Source organism: Pavona decussata, unplaced genomic scaffold (genome assembly GCF_977016875.1).
Source record: "Pavona decussata unplaced genomic scaffold, jaPavDecu1.1 SCAFFOLD_69, whole genome shotgun sequence".
NCBI classification, from domain to species: domain Eukaryota; kingdom Metazoa; phylum Cnidaria; class Anthozoa; order Scleractinia; family Agariciidae; genus Pavona; species Pavona decussata.
The window spans coordinates 1,106,497-1,123,221 of NW_028145488.1; the positions used below are offsets into that span (position 1 = coordinate 1,106,497).

The following is a 16,725-nucleotide window of genomic DNA, read 5'->3' on the forward strand; positions in this document are numbered from 1 at the left end:
GTCTCAGACTAAAAATGATAATCATAATTACTATTTTGTTATTATTACTATTATTATTATTATTATTATTATTATTATTATTATTATTATTATTATAAAAATAATAATCTCTTTATTAACATATACCAAGCAAATTGTAAAAACACTATTCATTTACAAATTCTAAAAAATAGATACAAGATACATAAAGGAAGACGAAATAGATATAAATAATAATAAAAGTTCAAAATTCCATAAAATAAAGAATTCCATCATGCAGAGACATCAAGATCATACAATCGAATTATACTAATGACGGCTAAACCAGTGTCCATAAAAACCCCATATAGACACGATAGAGTCAGAGATCCGCATAGCGACATTTATTTCACAGTCTAATGATTGCTCTATCTTGCTACGAAACGGCGTTCGCAAACCTCTGACGCATGCATGTACTGATCTTAAGAATTCAAACGAGATCTGTGTCCTGAGCCAAGTGATTACAACATGATAAGGCTCGGTGTCTTTCTGAGCTCTCTTATCTGCGAGATGCTTTAAGAACAGCTGACACTCGTTTCCCATTCCGCCATTGGTTCCAAACACTAAAGGCGTAAACGAACCCATTTCTTCATCTAACACCCGCTGCTGGTACTTGCGCTTCTTCTCTTCTTCTTGCTCTTTGAACACTTCCGATGTTGGCTTGCTCTTGTATCATTTGGAGTTGAAGTGCGTAACTCTAACATCAAAAAATGCCGTAACTCCTCTCGCCCAGAAACCTCCCGCTTTGATGTCCAACCTTGCCTCAGAACTTGTAACAGCGCTCCTCAAATTAAATCGCTCGTTGTCCAGGGGTTGAAGGCGTGGTTCGATTTCGACATTATTGCAGATCTTGTCGATGAATGTCATTAACAAGTTCCGTACACCGTCCTGTCTCTGCGCTACAAACCCCCCTTTTTACAAGAGAGGGCGTGACTAACGGTGAATTTATCCCCACATATGCAATGACTTGGTAAATGGACTAAGGGCAAGTCATAACGCAAGCGTAGCGAGTCTCTGAACTCTTGCTTGTTGAGGGCTAAACCTTTGTCTGCGAGTGGCATCGCATTCAGCAAAGAACTTGCGCCCTTGTCCCTCGATTGGTTAACCAGACGCAGCGCGCTTTGGAGAGGCTTGAATCAATGCTATCCATTTTCTCTTTGGCACTTGCTCTCTTAAGTGATTGTTGATGCCTCTTTAGCTCCTCCGTAGATCTTTCTCCTGGCACCATGATGGTACTCTGTAAAGTAATAGAATCTACGTGCGCGGTGGTTATTAGTCTCGAGGCAGCAAACTGCTGCGGTGCCTCGGATTTCAGATCAGGAATGCCTAGACCCCCTTGACCCGTTGCTAAGTTAGCAAGTCTGCGCACCTCGTTAGGGAGAGGCTCTTATTGACCGAACAAAGTGGGGAGTAGTAAATCTTCAATCACTTCCTGGATTGGATCGACATAAACTTCAAACGATTCAATCGTGCGCATGAAGTTGAACTTCGACATGTAACCTTTTGTGAAAGCAATATACGCCTCAGGAGGCTAACTCTTCGCTATTTCAGAGAGACGTTCGATTTCCTCTTTCCATGCACGAACCTTCTCCTCACAATACTGATCTCTGTATTCTTGCGACGCAATAACTGCTCGCAGATGGCGCTGACCTTCAGTCGTTATGTTGACTTCCTCTCCAAACACCCTCTTTGCTTCCTCCGCGAGTTCCCTAGACTTCACAATAAGCCAACTCTTTGTCCCATTCACAAGGTAACCAAACTTTTGACCTTATTATTATTATTATTATTATTATTATTATTATTATTATTATTATTTACAAGTATACTGGTTATTTACAAGTATACTGGTCCTTTTTTTCCTTTGAATAAGTGCCAGCACGAGCCATTAGTTATTTTTGTCAGTTCAGTATAAACTGTTGTTGCTTTCCTTCAAGAACCAAATGCATATTGTTTTTTGTTAAATCTAAGCCTAAACTGTAGTGATGGCTGACCCTGCAATTAATAAATACCACAAATGCTGCAAGTCAGCAAACATATCACATTATTGAAATTACAATTAAGTTCTTCACTGATGGTACCTTACTTGTAAATGCCTGACCAGTGCTTTTCAAACAAGAAACTCCCCCAAACTTAGATAATAGGTATTAAAAATAACCGCCGTTGAAATTGAGCTCCAGAATATCTGAGAAGCTTACCGCAATGTTATGAATTGTTATGAAAGCTTACGTAAGGTTATAAACCTCAGGGACAGAGAGTAGTGGGACATTCACAACTCTCATGGGTACCCCTCTCTAGAATGTTTCTTAAATTTCCTCGCTTCGAGATCAACGTTTTGAGCAAACCACAATAAAGCTGATTCTGATTTCATGCGGACCTACTGTGTCCTTATACTGTAAAATACCTCACCCCGTCTTGCATCCTGTTATCTATATCTTCAAAATTAAAACTAGCAAAATCGTACACAAAACCGGTACCCCGCGTATGCAGAACGTTGGAAAAGAACAAGATTGAGATATAATAAAACGGACTGCAAAGCTCCTAAAAAGCTCCTCAGGTGCTGTCATTTCAAAACCCGAAAAAGTTTGACTGTCGGCAGAAATAACAAAATAATTGTCAAGTTTGTCAAAAATTATCACCCCAGTACAATAAAAGTCAGTCAGTCTATTTTCCGTAAATCAAAAGAACAACTTCTAAGAAACACTCGGCTGCTAAAAAAGAGGAAATCGGTGAGTTCATAGCGAAGAAATTCCTGTTCGAGATTTTGTCAAGGCGAAACATGTGCGATCGCAAACAAGATCTGCAAATCATCACATGAGCTGTAGGCGTTCTCGGAAATTTTTGTGAGCTCCTGGAAATCCACAAAATACTGCAGGTTTGAATGTGAATTTTACAGTGCTTTATGTTAAATTGATCGATTTGTCATATTTCAAATAGCTTTGGCAAAATTTTCGAAAAACGTACTCAGTTTAATGTCTTTAATAGAGTCGAGAAATTGTGCTTTAGTGACTCGCAGTGCGCTTGGATCACGTAGCTTCATTCGAGGCGAAAATTGAACGTGTTTGCTTTTCAAGGGTGAAGACAGGTCTGTCTGAATAAATTTTTCAATTAAGAAAGCTTATTGTCTGTTTATCTGTGTGTCTTGATCCTAACGGAATTTCCTCACCATGCGATCTTATGTAAACCATGGGAGTCTTGGGCCATGGGAGAGCCAAACCAAATCTGTTATTACTGTCCCATGTGTATTTTAAAAAGTGTAAACAAACCGAAATCCTCCAGCGCATACCAAATTCGCCCATATGACAACACGATCAAATTACGCTGCATAATTTTGGCACTACCTAGAGCTGTTCATTTACCCCTCTGAATTTTATAGTTTAGAATTCCTTTGGTCGCTGACTTTGCTACAGATCATAAATACACAAAACTTGTAATCGCTAGAGAGATGCCTATAATGGCAGTCTAAAAATCCCCCTTTACCACTTGGAAAATAACCTCCCTACAAGTTTGCAACCCCACTAACATATAACATACACCTACCGAAGTAACACCCCAGCTTTGCAACTTTTTCATTTATGCACAAAAAGGGAGTAAATAAAACAGACTAAAAACCTACAGTAAATGTAACAGTCACACATAATTTATTGATCTTTGAAGAGATTCCTTTTCATTTTCTTACAATGACTTTTTTGAGGGTCACTCGAACATAGGCAATAACTTTTCATTATGGTAGCTGAAACCACATGCAGTCCTTCGAGTGCCTATTTTTTCTAAAATGCGCTAGACCAGATCGCAAGTTGTTTCTTTCAAGAATTAAGTTGATTTCGTGCCTCTCGGACACTTGCGGGTTAACCCGTTACAACTTCCCGTAGCGGGATGTGATGAAAAAACAAACATGGCGGCATAGAAATGCGTCTTCTTGTGTTCTTAACCCTCGGTAGTTTAAGTTATTTGGAAAATTCACTGCTCCTCTAAAATTTTTTTAGTTTTGTGGTGGATTTCGTACGAACTCGACCAAAAAGAAGCTGGATTTCTGATTATTTGCCGCGGCTGCGAGATGTCGATCGAGACCACTTCAAACGGTATTATGTTAATGCTGGATGCTTGTTGGGGAGCCCGGTGAACGTAATAAATTTGTCATAGAAGGTACAAAGCCAACATGTTTATTGCTTCTTTTATAACCTGAGTAGATAATTCAGCGTTAAAAACAGTCCTTGAATCGTTCGGCAACAGCACATTTTCGCATTTTAACTTTTTTTTTTGCAGAAAATGAAGATAGTATTTCATGTTCCGTACATAGGAATACAAGTGTAGCTTGAAATAAGCATCTTCCTGAGAAAACGGTCGATTTCAGATGCTAAAAAATAAAAAAATTACACCTTTTCTCAGTGTTATTAAATTAAATGTTGACAATTAAATTCTCCTTACAATTACTAAGAAATATTACACACATTTAAAGGAGAATTTAGCATTTATCATATAGTACAATTCTTTTCAGCAAATTACGTCCTAGAATTGTTCTTTGGTTGTTCTCCTTTTTGTCTTTCATACCAGAGAAAAAGCACTGTCAAAGGCTATCTTCTGGTCGGTCAGTGTAAAATGCAGACTGCAGACTGCAGACTGGGGGTAAAATGCAGACTCGGGATAAAATGCAGACTGAACGCTGCAGACCAGGGGTAAAATGCAGACTAAATTAAATTAAATTTTGTTTGGTGGGCAAGTTGTACCCCGGAAAGTATTCATTCATTTTAAACCATGAGAATTGTTTTCATTTTGGTCCGTCTTTTACTTCAATGTTAAAATTTATGGAAATTGTAGCCAATTTACCTGCAGATTCCACAGATTTACTGGACAAGGAAGAGCCGGCCACATCGGTGGAACAAACAAAAGCCGAGCCTTTGAGAAAACTTTCATGACGGCGATGACGTCACTTGCAAACCGAATGCTTTGAAGTGAACTTGATTTTCCAACCGAAAAGACAGGGTCCAGAAGAGTTCAATTCCCGGGGGGGGGCGGGTACTCCCCTATATGGGCTATAAAGGTATGTGCGGCGCCAGAGGGTATGGTTTTTCAGCCACTTTGGTCATAAATAGGTTATCGATTTTAGCCATTTTGCCGCCATTTTGGTAATAAATAGGGTATCGATTTTTGCACTCTAGTCTTGCATTCGTTTTTTTTTTTTTTTAGAAGAAACTACTTCTTCATTATGATGTTTACGGCAACTGTGTACGTGCCGCTACGGCTTGTCACGCGCTCCAGTCACGCGCTGGGCTTCGGGGGAGTTTTGAACTGAAGTTGACCAGACACTATCAGGTCATAAATAGGGTATCAAATTTTTGGTCAGGTCATAAATAGGGTAGGGAAAATCGCAGATTTTGGTCATAAATAGGGTAAGGGTTTTGGGAAGCGGGCCGCACACCCCTACCCAATTTTTTTGGGAGTACCCCCCCTCCCCCCCCCCGGGGTTCAATTCGAGTTCAATTCGATCGTGGACCGATGAGTTTATATTGCGTTACGATTGCGTTACACAAAATATTTACCGCCGGCCAAATTACTGTGGGCTCGGAAGTTGCGCCCGGGATCAGGAGCCGGTAATTGCGTTTTGTTAGACTGTTCACAGTCCCTTCAGTCCCCCTATTTTTCCGTGGGATTACTGGTACGCTTCGATGGAACTGCCGCCATCTTGGTTTGTAATCTGGGGAAAGTGTCTAAACTACCGAGGGGAGCCGGAGTGGGTGTTACTCCACTACCCTCCCCTCGGTAGCTTTGACACTCTCCCCAGATTGCGCTCGCTTTTACAAACCAAGATGGCGGCAGCTCCATCGAAGCGTACCAGTCTCGCAAATCCCACGGAAAAATAGGGGGACTGTGAACAGTCCATTGGTTTGTCAACACGATATCCCCGTAAGATTAATGAATAGCATAAATTGATAAAAAGCACTTGAATTTATGGATATCATTAATAAGGGTTGATATCTTCCCGTGGTGCTTTGTTGCATGAGTCCAGAAAGAAAATGGCGGCCGCGAAGCGGAGAGTTGCGGCCAAAAGTTCCAATCGATCTCTCGACGAAATCCTCGTTGAAGCCGATGAATTTGTTAACGAAATGAAAAAGGCTGGGAAAAAGCAAAAAAAAAAGTCGCGTTATCTAATTTTTCGCGATCCTATAACGGGCAAACGGGAAAGTAAATACCCGTACAAACCTCGATTCCAACGTGAAGAAATTGAACAATCAGAAAATGTCGATCTGCCATCTACCAACGAAGGTAACTTTAATATTATGATAACAATGTTAACTTATATTAAGCTTATTCAGTCGTGAACCAACATATACTTCCGTAATGAAAATGCGCCTTTCCGTTATCGCGTGTCGGAGATTTTCCCTTCTGGTTGTGAATTGTGCATTTTTACAAAGGATTAAGCGACCTAACTGTAAGTTTACATCTTATTCTACAACCAGCTCTTTAGTAGGAGGTAGGGGCTGATCTGTCTATCTCTGTTAACACCCTGTTTTGGATTACGTTTCACCAACACTTTTTGTTGAATTGTTGGGCAAAGTATTGTTTTTGTTCAAACATTTTGTTGTCCACAACAAATTATGTTAGAACGCTTTGTTCGCCAGCTTTCTAACATTGTGACCTAGCTTTGTTGTTTGAGTGATGTGTGCTCAACAAATGTTTCTATAGTTACTAATGAATAAATACGGATATATAGGTAAAGTCGCACTCTAGCCACAAGTTGAATCACCACTCTTCCTGGATGGGATGCTAGTCCATTGCTGGGTTACCCCCGAGCAGTTTGTTAGGTTTTTACCTAACAGTCACTGGTAACCAATTATACAACTAGGTGTAGGAATATATGAAAATTATATATGTGTTTATGGAAATTTGAAAATTGTGATCCAGTCACAGTTTTTTCAAAATCCAAATCCAGATTGTGAATCCAAAACTGGATTTTCCGTTCCTTTGGGCAAATCGTAAAAAGGATTCTGAAGAAAGATTCGATAGATGAACCCAAATCTGTTTTTTTTTTTTTTGGGGGGGGGGGGGGGGGGATTTAAAATCCGTGCAAGCATTCCATTGGGAAAGGATTCAAAAAAGGTACTGTTGGTCAGCGGGGTTTAATATCAGTATAGTTCCCTTTATCACTCTTTGCACCATTAACACTCCATTTTAGAAGCTGTAGATCTAGAAAAGGTAGGTTGTTGAATTTTCCGATAACCCTAAACAAAGGAAATAGTTTACAGCAAGTATGCGCTTTTCTGTACACAGTTATATGTTTTTAACACAAGAGGCTGTTATGAAAAATATTTACAGCTTGTGCGATGCTTCAATAATAATAATAATAATAATAATAATAATAACGATTTATTAACAGATCCACTGGGTGGCTCTTCCCTGTTAAATTACATTAATCACAATTACAAAATAAAACAAATTAAGTTATTTACAAATTATACAATAGAAACAGGATTAACAGAAACCAATTACAGTAAAAACTAACTAATCACTTTGTACTCTGTTTCTTAAAAAATTCCGTGAGAGTCTTAAAAAAATTCTGTAATCTTTACAGTTTGTAATAGTTTCTGGTAGATTGTTAAATAGTTTCGACGTGTTGTCTTGGAAAGTGCCATTTTTGGTGGGGACCACTAAATAAATCTAATTGAATTGCTTGAGCGTAGTTCCTTGGGGCATTCCTGTTTTATTATTTTAAGATAATCTGGCCAAATCTCGGCGTTATGCAAAGCTTTAAAACATGATTTCAGTTTTCGTCTCTCATTGATTGGAAGCCATTCGATTTTTAGTACATCCCGAAAGTTCTTAACATAGTGTCCGAGTACAAAACTTGCAGCAGCGAATTGAACCTGTTACAAACGGCAAAGTAAGAATTGTGGTAGGGGGTAAAATACCAAATCGGCGTAATCTAGTTTTGACAAAATCAATGTTTCTGCTAGCTGCTTTCTGAGGTCATATTTGGCGAGATATTTCAGTTTTCTTAGTATTGATAGAGTGTCGTAGCATCCTGATACCATGTGCTTGATGTGATCATCCCACTTAAGGTGTTCATTGAAGTGAACTCCAAGCAGTTTGCAGGATTTAATACGTTCTAGTTTATAACCACTGACTGCGATGTTAGGATCATACTCGTCAAGGTGATGTACTCTAGACATTTGCGGGTGGTTTGTCAATAATTACACAAAGGTTTGCAAACTTTGTGAAGTAAGACCAAGTTCTTGCTGTAAAAGTAAAATTTATTGAATATCACTAGAAATATATTAGTTGCATGTTTCGTGTTGTTGTGGTAATAGAAATTTTTTTTTAGATTTGTCGTTTCTTTCAAAACCGCCAATCCAAAAAATCTTGTGATTGCAAATGCATTCTTGGATTTGACCAAAGGAACGCACCCTTAATTAGTGCAGGAGGATCCCAAATTTCACTCACATTTCATCTGCAGTTCTTATACATGTATGATTTTGGTAATTCACATGTTTCATTATAAAAGTATGTTAAACTCCATTGCAGATAACATAGATTTGGATGAAGATGATGAAGTGAGGGTACAACAAATATCCCCTAATCTTGTGGGTAAGTATTTTGTATTTCTTTTAGGGTCACAATGCATGTGTATTATAATAATTCAATGATATGAGTCTATATGAGGCATGAGTTAGGGAATGACATGTAATAACAAAGTTAACTAGTAAATTATATCATATATTTATTTAACTGACATAATTTTTGGTTTATTTATTGTTGAAATAATTGCTATATATAGTGAAAAGCAAATTTCTGAGTGCACACGCAAGATTTAAGCACATAGATTTCTAAACTTAACCAAATAAAACAACCCATTAAGCTAACCAGGCCAAGCTTAGGCCAACTAAGCTTTTACTTGTTACAAATTTGTCAGAAAGTTTACTTGCTTTGGGCAATAGCCCATTTGGACAGTTGTTTTTCTCTTTAATTCATTTTTTGTGAGTCCCTTAAAAGTCAATCAAACATTAAGCTGGCTTCAAATTTTGCTCACGCCATATTATAAATGGATGTGTTGTTGTGGCCATCAGCAAAATTCAAAGCCAGCTTATGTTTGATTGGTAGAAGTTTTGTAAACGTTTCACAGGCGTTTTGGGTTGAATGACATTGCTTGGCAAATGCAAACAGTGTTAGACAGCTTAGTTATAAAATTGTCAACATGCTTACATTTGCTCTTTGTTTTTATCTACCCTCAAGCCAAGCTATATCCAGTTGTCAAACTGTAAGAATTCTGTTCCAAGTGTAAGGAATCTGGAACATTACATCAAATTCCTGTAAATACCAAAGAGACTATGATTATTGTAAATGAAAAAGGTATCAACTCTGTACTTTTATTTATATTTCTTCCTGCTGTTTGAACATATGTATATCTAATCTTGCACCTTTTTGTAATCTTTGTCTCATGCATGATGTGTTTTTGTGTTTCTGTGTACCTCTAGGTCGGTTTGATTTAAGCAAATCTGTAATCCACTGCAAGAGTTGCAACGATGTGGCTCCATCCTGGACACTAACTGATGTTGTCCAAGCAGGGTATTGGCCTGAAAGTCCTACTAGTACTGATACAAGCTATGTGTTTGATCAGGGACTTTTTCAGCTTTGGGAATCGCTCCAGAAGAGAATGCCAGAGACGTCTGAAACGTCATTTATCAGAGCACTCGAGGATGTGTCTAGGATGAAAGGACGGGTACTGTTTATAGCCCATTCCAATTCTTTATCCAATGTAGCAGGTGTTTGGGACGAATAATTTATAAACACACTAATGCATATGAGAGCTTATACACTTTCAATTCAGACTGTGTTGTTCTTTTCTCCTGCTTTATCATTTGGTAACCTAGCTTTGTCATTTATTAGCTATTATTTATTGTATGTTTTGCAAGGATTAGTTTACAATAGTACATCACTCAGATTTATTGTGTTGAATCTCCAAAGTGATGCATGCAACACCGCTTATGCAAAAATTGATTGTTTCTTTATGGCTGACTTATCTTTCATTATCATTGTAACTACAAAGTTCTGAGTATATACTGAACATATTGGGCACTGGTTTCATTGTTTTGTTGGGTTCTGTTTTGCAGGAGCCAACAATCAATCCTTCAACTTTCCGTCGCTCATTTAAAGAGCTCATTTAAAGTTTTGCCAATATGAACTCAGTCAACTTCAAGGCATGGATTGGTCAAACTGTCCTACATGCTCTATCAGGCAGCATTCCTGTCATGTTGATGGTAACATGAAATTGTATCGTTACCAGTCATCAGGAAAGTAGGTCATGAAATCTATTATTACAGTTTTATATATCACCTGTATTTGTGTTTTAATACCTGTAGCAGCAAAATCGATTAATCTCAGAAAACATTTGATTTAACATAATAATAATATGATCAAGATATAGTTGTCTAACAAAGAAACATGTTTTTGTCTTTATTTTTGAAAAATATATATAAATGTATTATAATAATCCTACTATTGTTTGCAGTCAAAGAAGGCCATCTTATTATGGGGATGTGTTTATTGCCAATAATAAGGATGTTGACTATCACATGAAAACAGTTTATGCAAAGCAGCCAAAATCTAAGGTCTGTCAGCTGTTTGGCATGTATGTATTGTGTATTGTATTAAAGGTTAATAAAGTTAAAGGTTATTCAATTCAGGTTAATATATGAAAATACAATAGCTTCAGAATGACCTCATATTTTCTTCTTATCTTTGGTGTGCTAGGCTGTTAAGATGCAAAGTGAATCAGACAAAGAATTCACTAAAGTTCTTGTTGCATATAATGTACCATCAGTTCAATTTAAGGCAGACGAGTGGAAGAACATTGTTGTTTGTCATGCACAAGGTAAAATTGATATTGTGGGTTGTTGTCATGCATTTCGAATTTAATTTAATTATTTCATGCTTTTTTAATTATTCCATGAGATCTATTATAGGTGTAATAATTGACAATTATTCGATGTGCAAATTATGAGCAAGGAAAATTTCCTAGTTTGTTTACCGCACCTTTCAAAACATGCTGAATCCGAAATTCAAATCACAACCTACGGTTTCATTGTTCATTGCCATCAATCAAACAAATGGGATCAAAACCCACCTATCAGTTAGTTTCTAAAGCCGCCGTTACACGTTGAAACTTTTAGCTGAAACTTGTGTGCAACGGCGAACGAGACCAGTTTCACGAAGTGGTGTTACACGGTGAAACTCTTGTTTTTTCGCCACTGAGACCGCTGCAAGCCGTTGCAGAAGTAGAAAGCGGTTCTACTTTTCGTGAAACTTGTCTCGCAACGGAAGTTCGAAAAAGTTTCACGAAACCGACCATGTTACACGGCGCAACGCCTGCTGAAACTTGTTTCGCAGCGCCGTTGCACACAAGTTTCAGCTAAAAGTTTCAACGTGTAACGGCGGCTTAAAGCTTCCTGTGCAATGATTTATGGAAGCAAAACCACAACCATTTGCGAAAGGAACAGTAAGCATGCAAAAGATAGGTAAGGCCATGTTGTGCTGCATTAACTGTGGATCATGGTGTATTGCATTACCAATGGCTAGTGTACTGACACATCAAAATTACTGTTTGTTAGAAATAGAAGCCTTGCATAGCGCTACCAGCAGCATTCGGCTTCAAGATGAAATTGAAATGTTGGCGTCATCTATTGAACAGACCACTCGTTTAATGAGCAAATTGGCAGGTAAGTGCATGACTTTTTTCTAATAGGGGCGGGGGGTTAGGAATAAAAAAATATGTAACATATTATGTTAGCTACTAACATATTTTTCCTTGAGAATTTCTCCCTTAGTTTTTTTTTTAGAGTCATCAAAACAACGATCCAAACTGCGATCAAAAATATCTGCTGACAAGGCAAAGCTAACATCTCGGGTGCAGCAGTACAATGAAGAGGCAGCAGGAAACCAAGATGCTGACCCTAACCCATGTACAGTTGCAGATATCATGACTGGAAACTTCCCCAGGGGAAATATTTCAGGTGAACTATTTATTTATCGTTGGTAAAAGGTAGGCATTGCTAACTATACTGATTGCTGTCCACGGCTGCTAATTGCTCAGTTTGCTGATTTACTAATTCAGACTGGGTGATCTTGCTGCGCCGTGCTGATGAGGCCCAAATAGGCCGAAACAGCTTGTTATTTGAGTAACCTTGATGCAGAAGTTGCCCAAGCAAACCTTTAACATTTTTATGTATGGCCAACTTGTAGCGTTACCCGCGTGAAATTTAAAGTTTGTTTGTGTCTAAAGTGTTGGAACCACTTATCATGAGTTGTATCGGTGTCACAGTCATCGGTACTCATATTACAGGGTAACAACTTACCTGGGTTAAACAGGCCCTTGTCAATTAGGCTTATTGCTTGTTATAGCCCTTTTTTTCTCCCAGTTTTTCAAGATCCTCCCCGTGAATTTGACGTTGAGATGCCGCTCGAGCCTGGTGAAGAGTCTGTGCAGTCAGAAAGTGTATGCTAAGAATTGCAAAACCTTTTAGCACTTGTCTCTAGCTGGAAATCATTTTGGCTGATAAAGATTTTTTTTACTCTTTTACGTTTAGGTGGAGATAGCCAGGTAAACAACTGAGTCTCAGAACACAAGAGTAATTGAAGGAAAGTTGGCGTGTGTCAAAAAGGGGATCGCGTTCTGTAAACTTCAACTGGTCAGTGCAGCAACCTCATTCAAAGCCGCTGTGTCAGGTATCAGCTTCGAGGAATCCCTTGATATCCAAGATGGTGAAAACGAAGAGGAAGATGATGATGATGTCAAGGACGATGTCGATAATGGTGCAATTTCTGATGACGAACGTGTAGACATCGATCAGCCCACCGCAGGGGAGGATCTTGAAGTCACTGGGGAAAATCTGCCGCATAGCAACCTGATAGAATGGAAATTTCCTGTAGAGATTAGCCAATCAACACTCGACGGGCGTAATGGTAGCTATGCTTGCAGTGTCATTGCGCTCATCTTTGCTCATGAAGTATACTGTCAGCGCCTTGACCTGCAATCAGTGCCTCTGTTATCTCCGCTGTGGGTTGTGCTTATGTGTTCTGCGATCAGAATTGGCAACCGGTTTTTCGATAGTTGTCGCCATAGCTTGCCACAGCGTTTCCTGTCAGCAGCGGAGGCTGCTATCATTGAAGAGCGAAGTGTCAGTGCTTCTGTTGACCTCCCTTTGCCTGTAAGCGTTTTTGATGAACATGCGCCCACAACTTTGTTGTTCCAGTTACGAAAGTTGTGTACCCGTAACCACGGCCATGCTGCCTTGCTAATAACTAACGAGAAGACGGTCCTCTTTATGCCCATCGAAAACTGCTCTATTGTCTTGGTGGATACTCATCGACATGGCCTCCATGGTGCCGAAGTGTTATTGGGGCAGCAGGAGAGCTTAGACCAATTTGTACATGCCAGCCAGACCGTGCTAGGTTTGCAGGATGACACCTACGCCAATCTTTCCTTTATTACCTTTTAAGTGGAAACCTGCGTAAGATAGGTCCAAGCTTGGGACAGTAGTCATCCTCCAGCCCTGTTCTCAAAGTCACTTCCAACACTTCTTACTGGTTTTCATACTCAGCCTTCTCCCGGGCGACGTGCATTGTTAGTTATGCCAATCAACCAAAACATCCTATCTGGCATGCTCTATCCCATCGACAATCATATGACTGTGCAGCTTTGTTAACTGTGATGTTTGACTGTCGGGGAAGCAACTGGGATGTTGCTTCCTTTGCTCGTCAACACTTGTAATGTTATTGTTTTTGTTATGTGTTAATATTTGCTTTCTGTGTCGCCTTCACCGGTTGTACACACTGTTTAGTAACTATTCGTAATGTTTTTGTTTGTATCCGTTTCGTAAGATTGCTAGCGCTTGGTGTCCTTTGTTGGTCTACTGTGCGGTGATTTTTGTTTCCGTTTTGCGTGCCTTTGTGGCACAATGTTTGCAGATTTTTTTTTTAAAGGGGTGGGGTTCGACTCCCCAGCGCGGTTGGCGACCGATGTCCCCCTGTTTGTGTGCGGACCCTTCTCTCTGGTATTGCACTTCTTCGCCATTAGATGTTATGTCCTACAGCCATTGCACTTACCCTACTAGGGGGCTGCTCGTCCGCCTTAAACACAATAACATATATTAATAAGTACACTGTAAGAATTGTAATAGTCTATTCAACTTTCCAGGTATTTACCATATTTCCTGCAATTAAGAGTGAAAAGCTCGCTTCGGATTGGTCTAGAGAAGTGGGTGATTATAGTACAGACGCACGCACGAATGTCGTCACTGTGGCAGGACGAAGTTATTTTTTCCCGAAAATTTGCTTGTCGACCGAGACAAAAACAAACAAAACGTCTTGGAACAGATCAATGGGATATAGGGCCTTTTGTGTGCTAACAAGCTAGAATGTTTGTCGTCAGACAAAACGGATGAAATCTGTCCCCACGTTTGTCTGTGAGAAAATGCAGGAATAGTCGACGATGAACAACATCACGCGGTCGATTTTTTGGAAGCAGAAATGTGCTAGTAGAATAAAGGTTGCTTTGAGAAAGCTGTTTCCAAACTTCTTTGAAGTTCAGTATGCTAATTTGCAACTTCTTCATCCTAAGAAGTTCTTTACAGTTTACAACGTTTGTGAAAGCACTTGGTATGAAGCTCACTTTAGAGAATCTTAGCATTAAGGTATATAACAAATTCATTCCATTCGGGGACCGTGTGTACCGCATAGAAGATGTCAAAATGCGGCAATATTATCAGACACGCTACTCGCCTGAGGTTCATTAGCGTACTTCTTTGTTCTTGCCATATTTTGACGTCTTCTCCACGTTCAGCAATAGGGCGCGCACGGCCAAATGGAATCTATTTGTTAGAACCGACCGTTAAAACTTCAGATCTATCAACACAAATACCTCTTATATAAAAATTCGTCTATTCGACAAATTTCAAAACAAGCAAAATGACTCGTATCACGGATGAACTGATAACAAGTGTCGGTGATTTTGCTCTTGTTTACATTTACAATGTAAATACACGTTGTTATCCTGACTGAGCTTAATTGAACCTGTGCTCGTGTAAAAACTAAACGTTTTCGTTGAATTAAAATGTCATGGAACAGACAGTCTGAATTTAAAAGAAGTGGGATAATTTTACGGAACGGTCGATTTCGGAAATGCGACAAGAAAATACTATTTCGGTCCAATTTCTTATAGCGTAACTCTCCAGAAGCCTACTTTATCCCAAATGAAAGTGACGATTTGTGTTAATCTTGCCGGGGCTTTGTCATCATGGTCTTTCGTAGAATGGCCCATTTTGCCGATCCAACAAAATTGTACAAATGTAGCCCGCACTTTCGCGTCACTGTCTTTAAAGACATGCCTAACGTATTTTCCAAATTAGTGAAAATTGGCAGATTGATGCAGATCGGTAAACTACCCGGCCTTTCTCATCGTTGCTAACTCCACATTGGCGAAAAGTGGCATTCCAACCCAGACAAAACGTATCATGGTGACTTCCATTTTGCAGATTAGTGCAAATTAATTATGCTAATCTTGCCCGTTCTTTCTCATCATCCCCTCTACGGACATGTTCCCAACTTCAAATTTGTGAAGAGACATTCTGACCCAGAAAAAAACTACTTTTCACTCTCCTGCTTGGGTTTTAATCAATGACCATGAAAATTGGAGGAGATGTTAACAGCATAAAGAAGCCTACCATACCTTAGCGACAAGGTGAAAGGTCAAAACCAAAGGTCAGGAGGAAGAAAAATATGCCCCACGACCTTTGCTTTTAACCTTTGACCTTTTTACCTCCTGAGTTAAGTCCGCTCGTCAAGGGCAATACGGTCACCAAGTTTCAAGGTCACAAGTGCTAATCTGGCGCTCTCTTTCTCATCATCCTCTCTAAGGACATGTTCCCAACTTCAAATTTGTGAAGAGGCATTCTGACCCATATAAAAGGCACTTTTGACTCTCCTGGTTTTGAATTTTAATCAATGACCATGAAAATTGGATGAGACGTTAACAGCATGAAGAAGCCTAACATACGTTAGCAACAAGGTCAAATGTCAAAACCAAAGGTCAGGGGAAAGAAAAATAAAAGCCACGTCCATGGCTTTTGACCTTTGACTGATTTCCTCCTTGACCTAAGTTCAACTGTGAAGGACTATATGGTCACCAAGTTTCAAGGTCAACGGTCAAAAGCAAAGGTCACAAGGACTAAAAACGCATCGTATCTTTTCCTAGAAAAAAACTACCTTTCACTCTCCTGAGCTCGAGTTTTAATCAATGACCATGAAAATTGGAGGAGATGTTAACAGCATAAAGAAGCCTACCATACTTTAGCGACAAGGTGAAAAGTCAAAACTGAAGGTCAGGAGGAAGAAAAATATGCCCCTAGACCTTTGCTTTTAACCTTTGACCTTTTTACCTCCTGAGCTAAGTTCACTCGTCAAGGGCAATACGGTCACTAAGTTTCAAGGTCACAAGTTAAAAGCAAAGGTCACAAGTGCTAATCTGGCGCTCTCTTTCTCATCATCCTCTCTAAGGACATGTTCCCAACTTCAAATTTGTGAAGAGGCATTTTGACCCATATATAAAAGGCACTTTTGACTCTCCTGATTTTGAATTTTAATCAATGACCGTGAAAATTAGAGGAGACATTAACAGCATGAAGAAGCCTAACATACGTTAGCAACAAGGTCAAATGTCAA

The 16,725-nt window shown here is 39.3% G+C and overlaps 2 protein-coding genes and 1 pseudogene across 2 annotated transcripts; 2 read left to right on the forward strand and 1 right to left on the reverse strand.

Annotated features, from left to right (window-relative positions):
* Positions 1–547: 547 nt before the first annotated feature.
* On the reverse strand, positions 548–8,183 carry LOC146477689 (uncharacterized; annotated as a pseudogene).
* LOC146477690 (uncharacterized) lies at positions 5,904–10,175 on the forward strand. Its single transcript, XM_085113043.1, has 5 exons — positions 5,904–6,279; positions 8,536–8,598; positions 9,244–9,360; positions 9,486–9,730; positions 10,122–10,175. The coding sequence occupies exons 3-5, from the start codon at positions 9,339–9,341 to the stop codon at positions 10,173–10,175; spliced, it is 321 nt and encodes a 106-aa protein (XP_084969169.1). The 5' UTR covers positions 5,904–6,279; positions 8,536–8,598; positions 9,244–9,338.
* A 588-nt stretch (positions 10,176–10,763) lies between these two features.
* Positions 10,764–12,715, forward strand: LOC146477691 (uncharacterized). The gene is made up of 4 exons (XM_085113147.1): positions 10,764–10,882; positions 11,619–11,726; positions 11,847–12,020; positions 12,594–12,715. The coding sequence occupies exons 1-4, from the start codon at positions 10,771–10,773 to the stop codon at positions 12,617–12,619; spliced, it is 420 nt and encodes a 139-aa protein (XP_084969273.1). The 5' UTR covers positions 10,764–10,770; the 3' UTR covers positions 12,620–12,715.
* The last annotated feature ends 4,010 nt before the right edge of the window (positions 12,716–16,725 follow it).

Coding starts and splice junctions, on each gene's coding strand:
- LOC146477691 (XM_085113147.1), top strand. CDS start 10,771: ATGCAAAGTGAATCAGACAAAGAATTCACTAAAGTTCTTGTTGCATAT. Junction 10,883..11,618: donor TGTTGTTTGTCATGCACAAG/GTAAAATTGATA, acceptor ACTGTTTGTTAG/AAATAGAAGCCTTGCATAGC. Junction 12,021..12,593: donor CCCCAGGGGAAATATTTCAG/GTGAACTATTTA, acceptor TTTTACGTTTAG/GTGGAGATAGCCAGGTAAAC.
- LOC146477690 (XM_085113043.1), top strand. CDS start 9,339: ATGATTATTGTAAATGAAAAAG. Junction 9,361..9,485: donor GATTATTGTAAATGAAAAAG/GTATCAACTCTG, acceptor GTGTACCTCTAG/GTCGGTTTGATTTAAGCAAA. Junction 9,731..10,121: donor TGTCTAGGATGAAAGGACGG/GTACTGTTTATA, acceptor TCTGTTTTGCAG/GAGCCAACAATCAATCCTTC.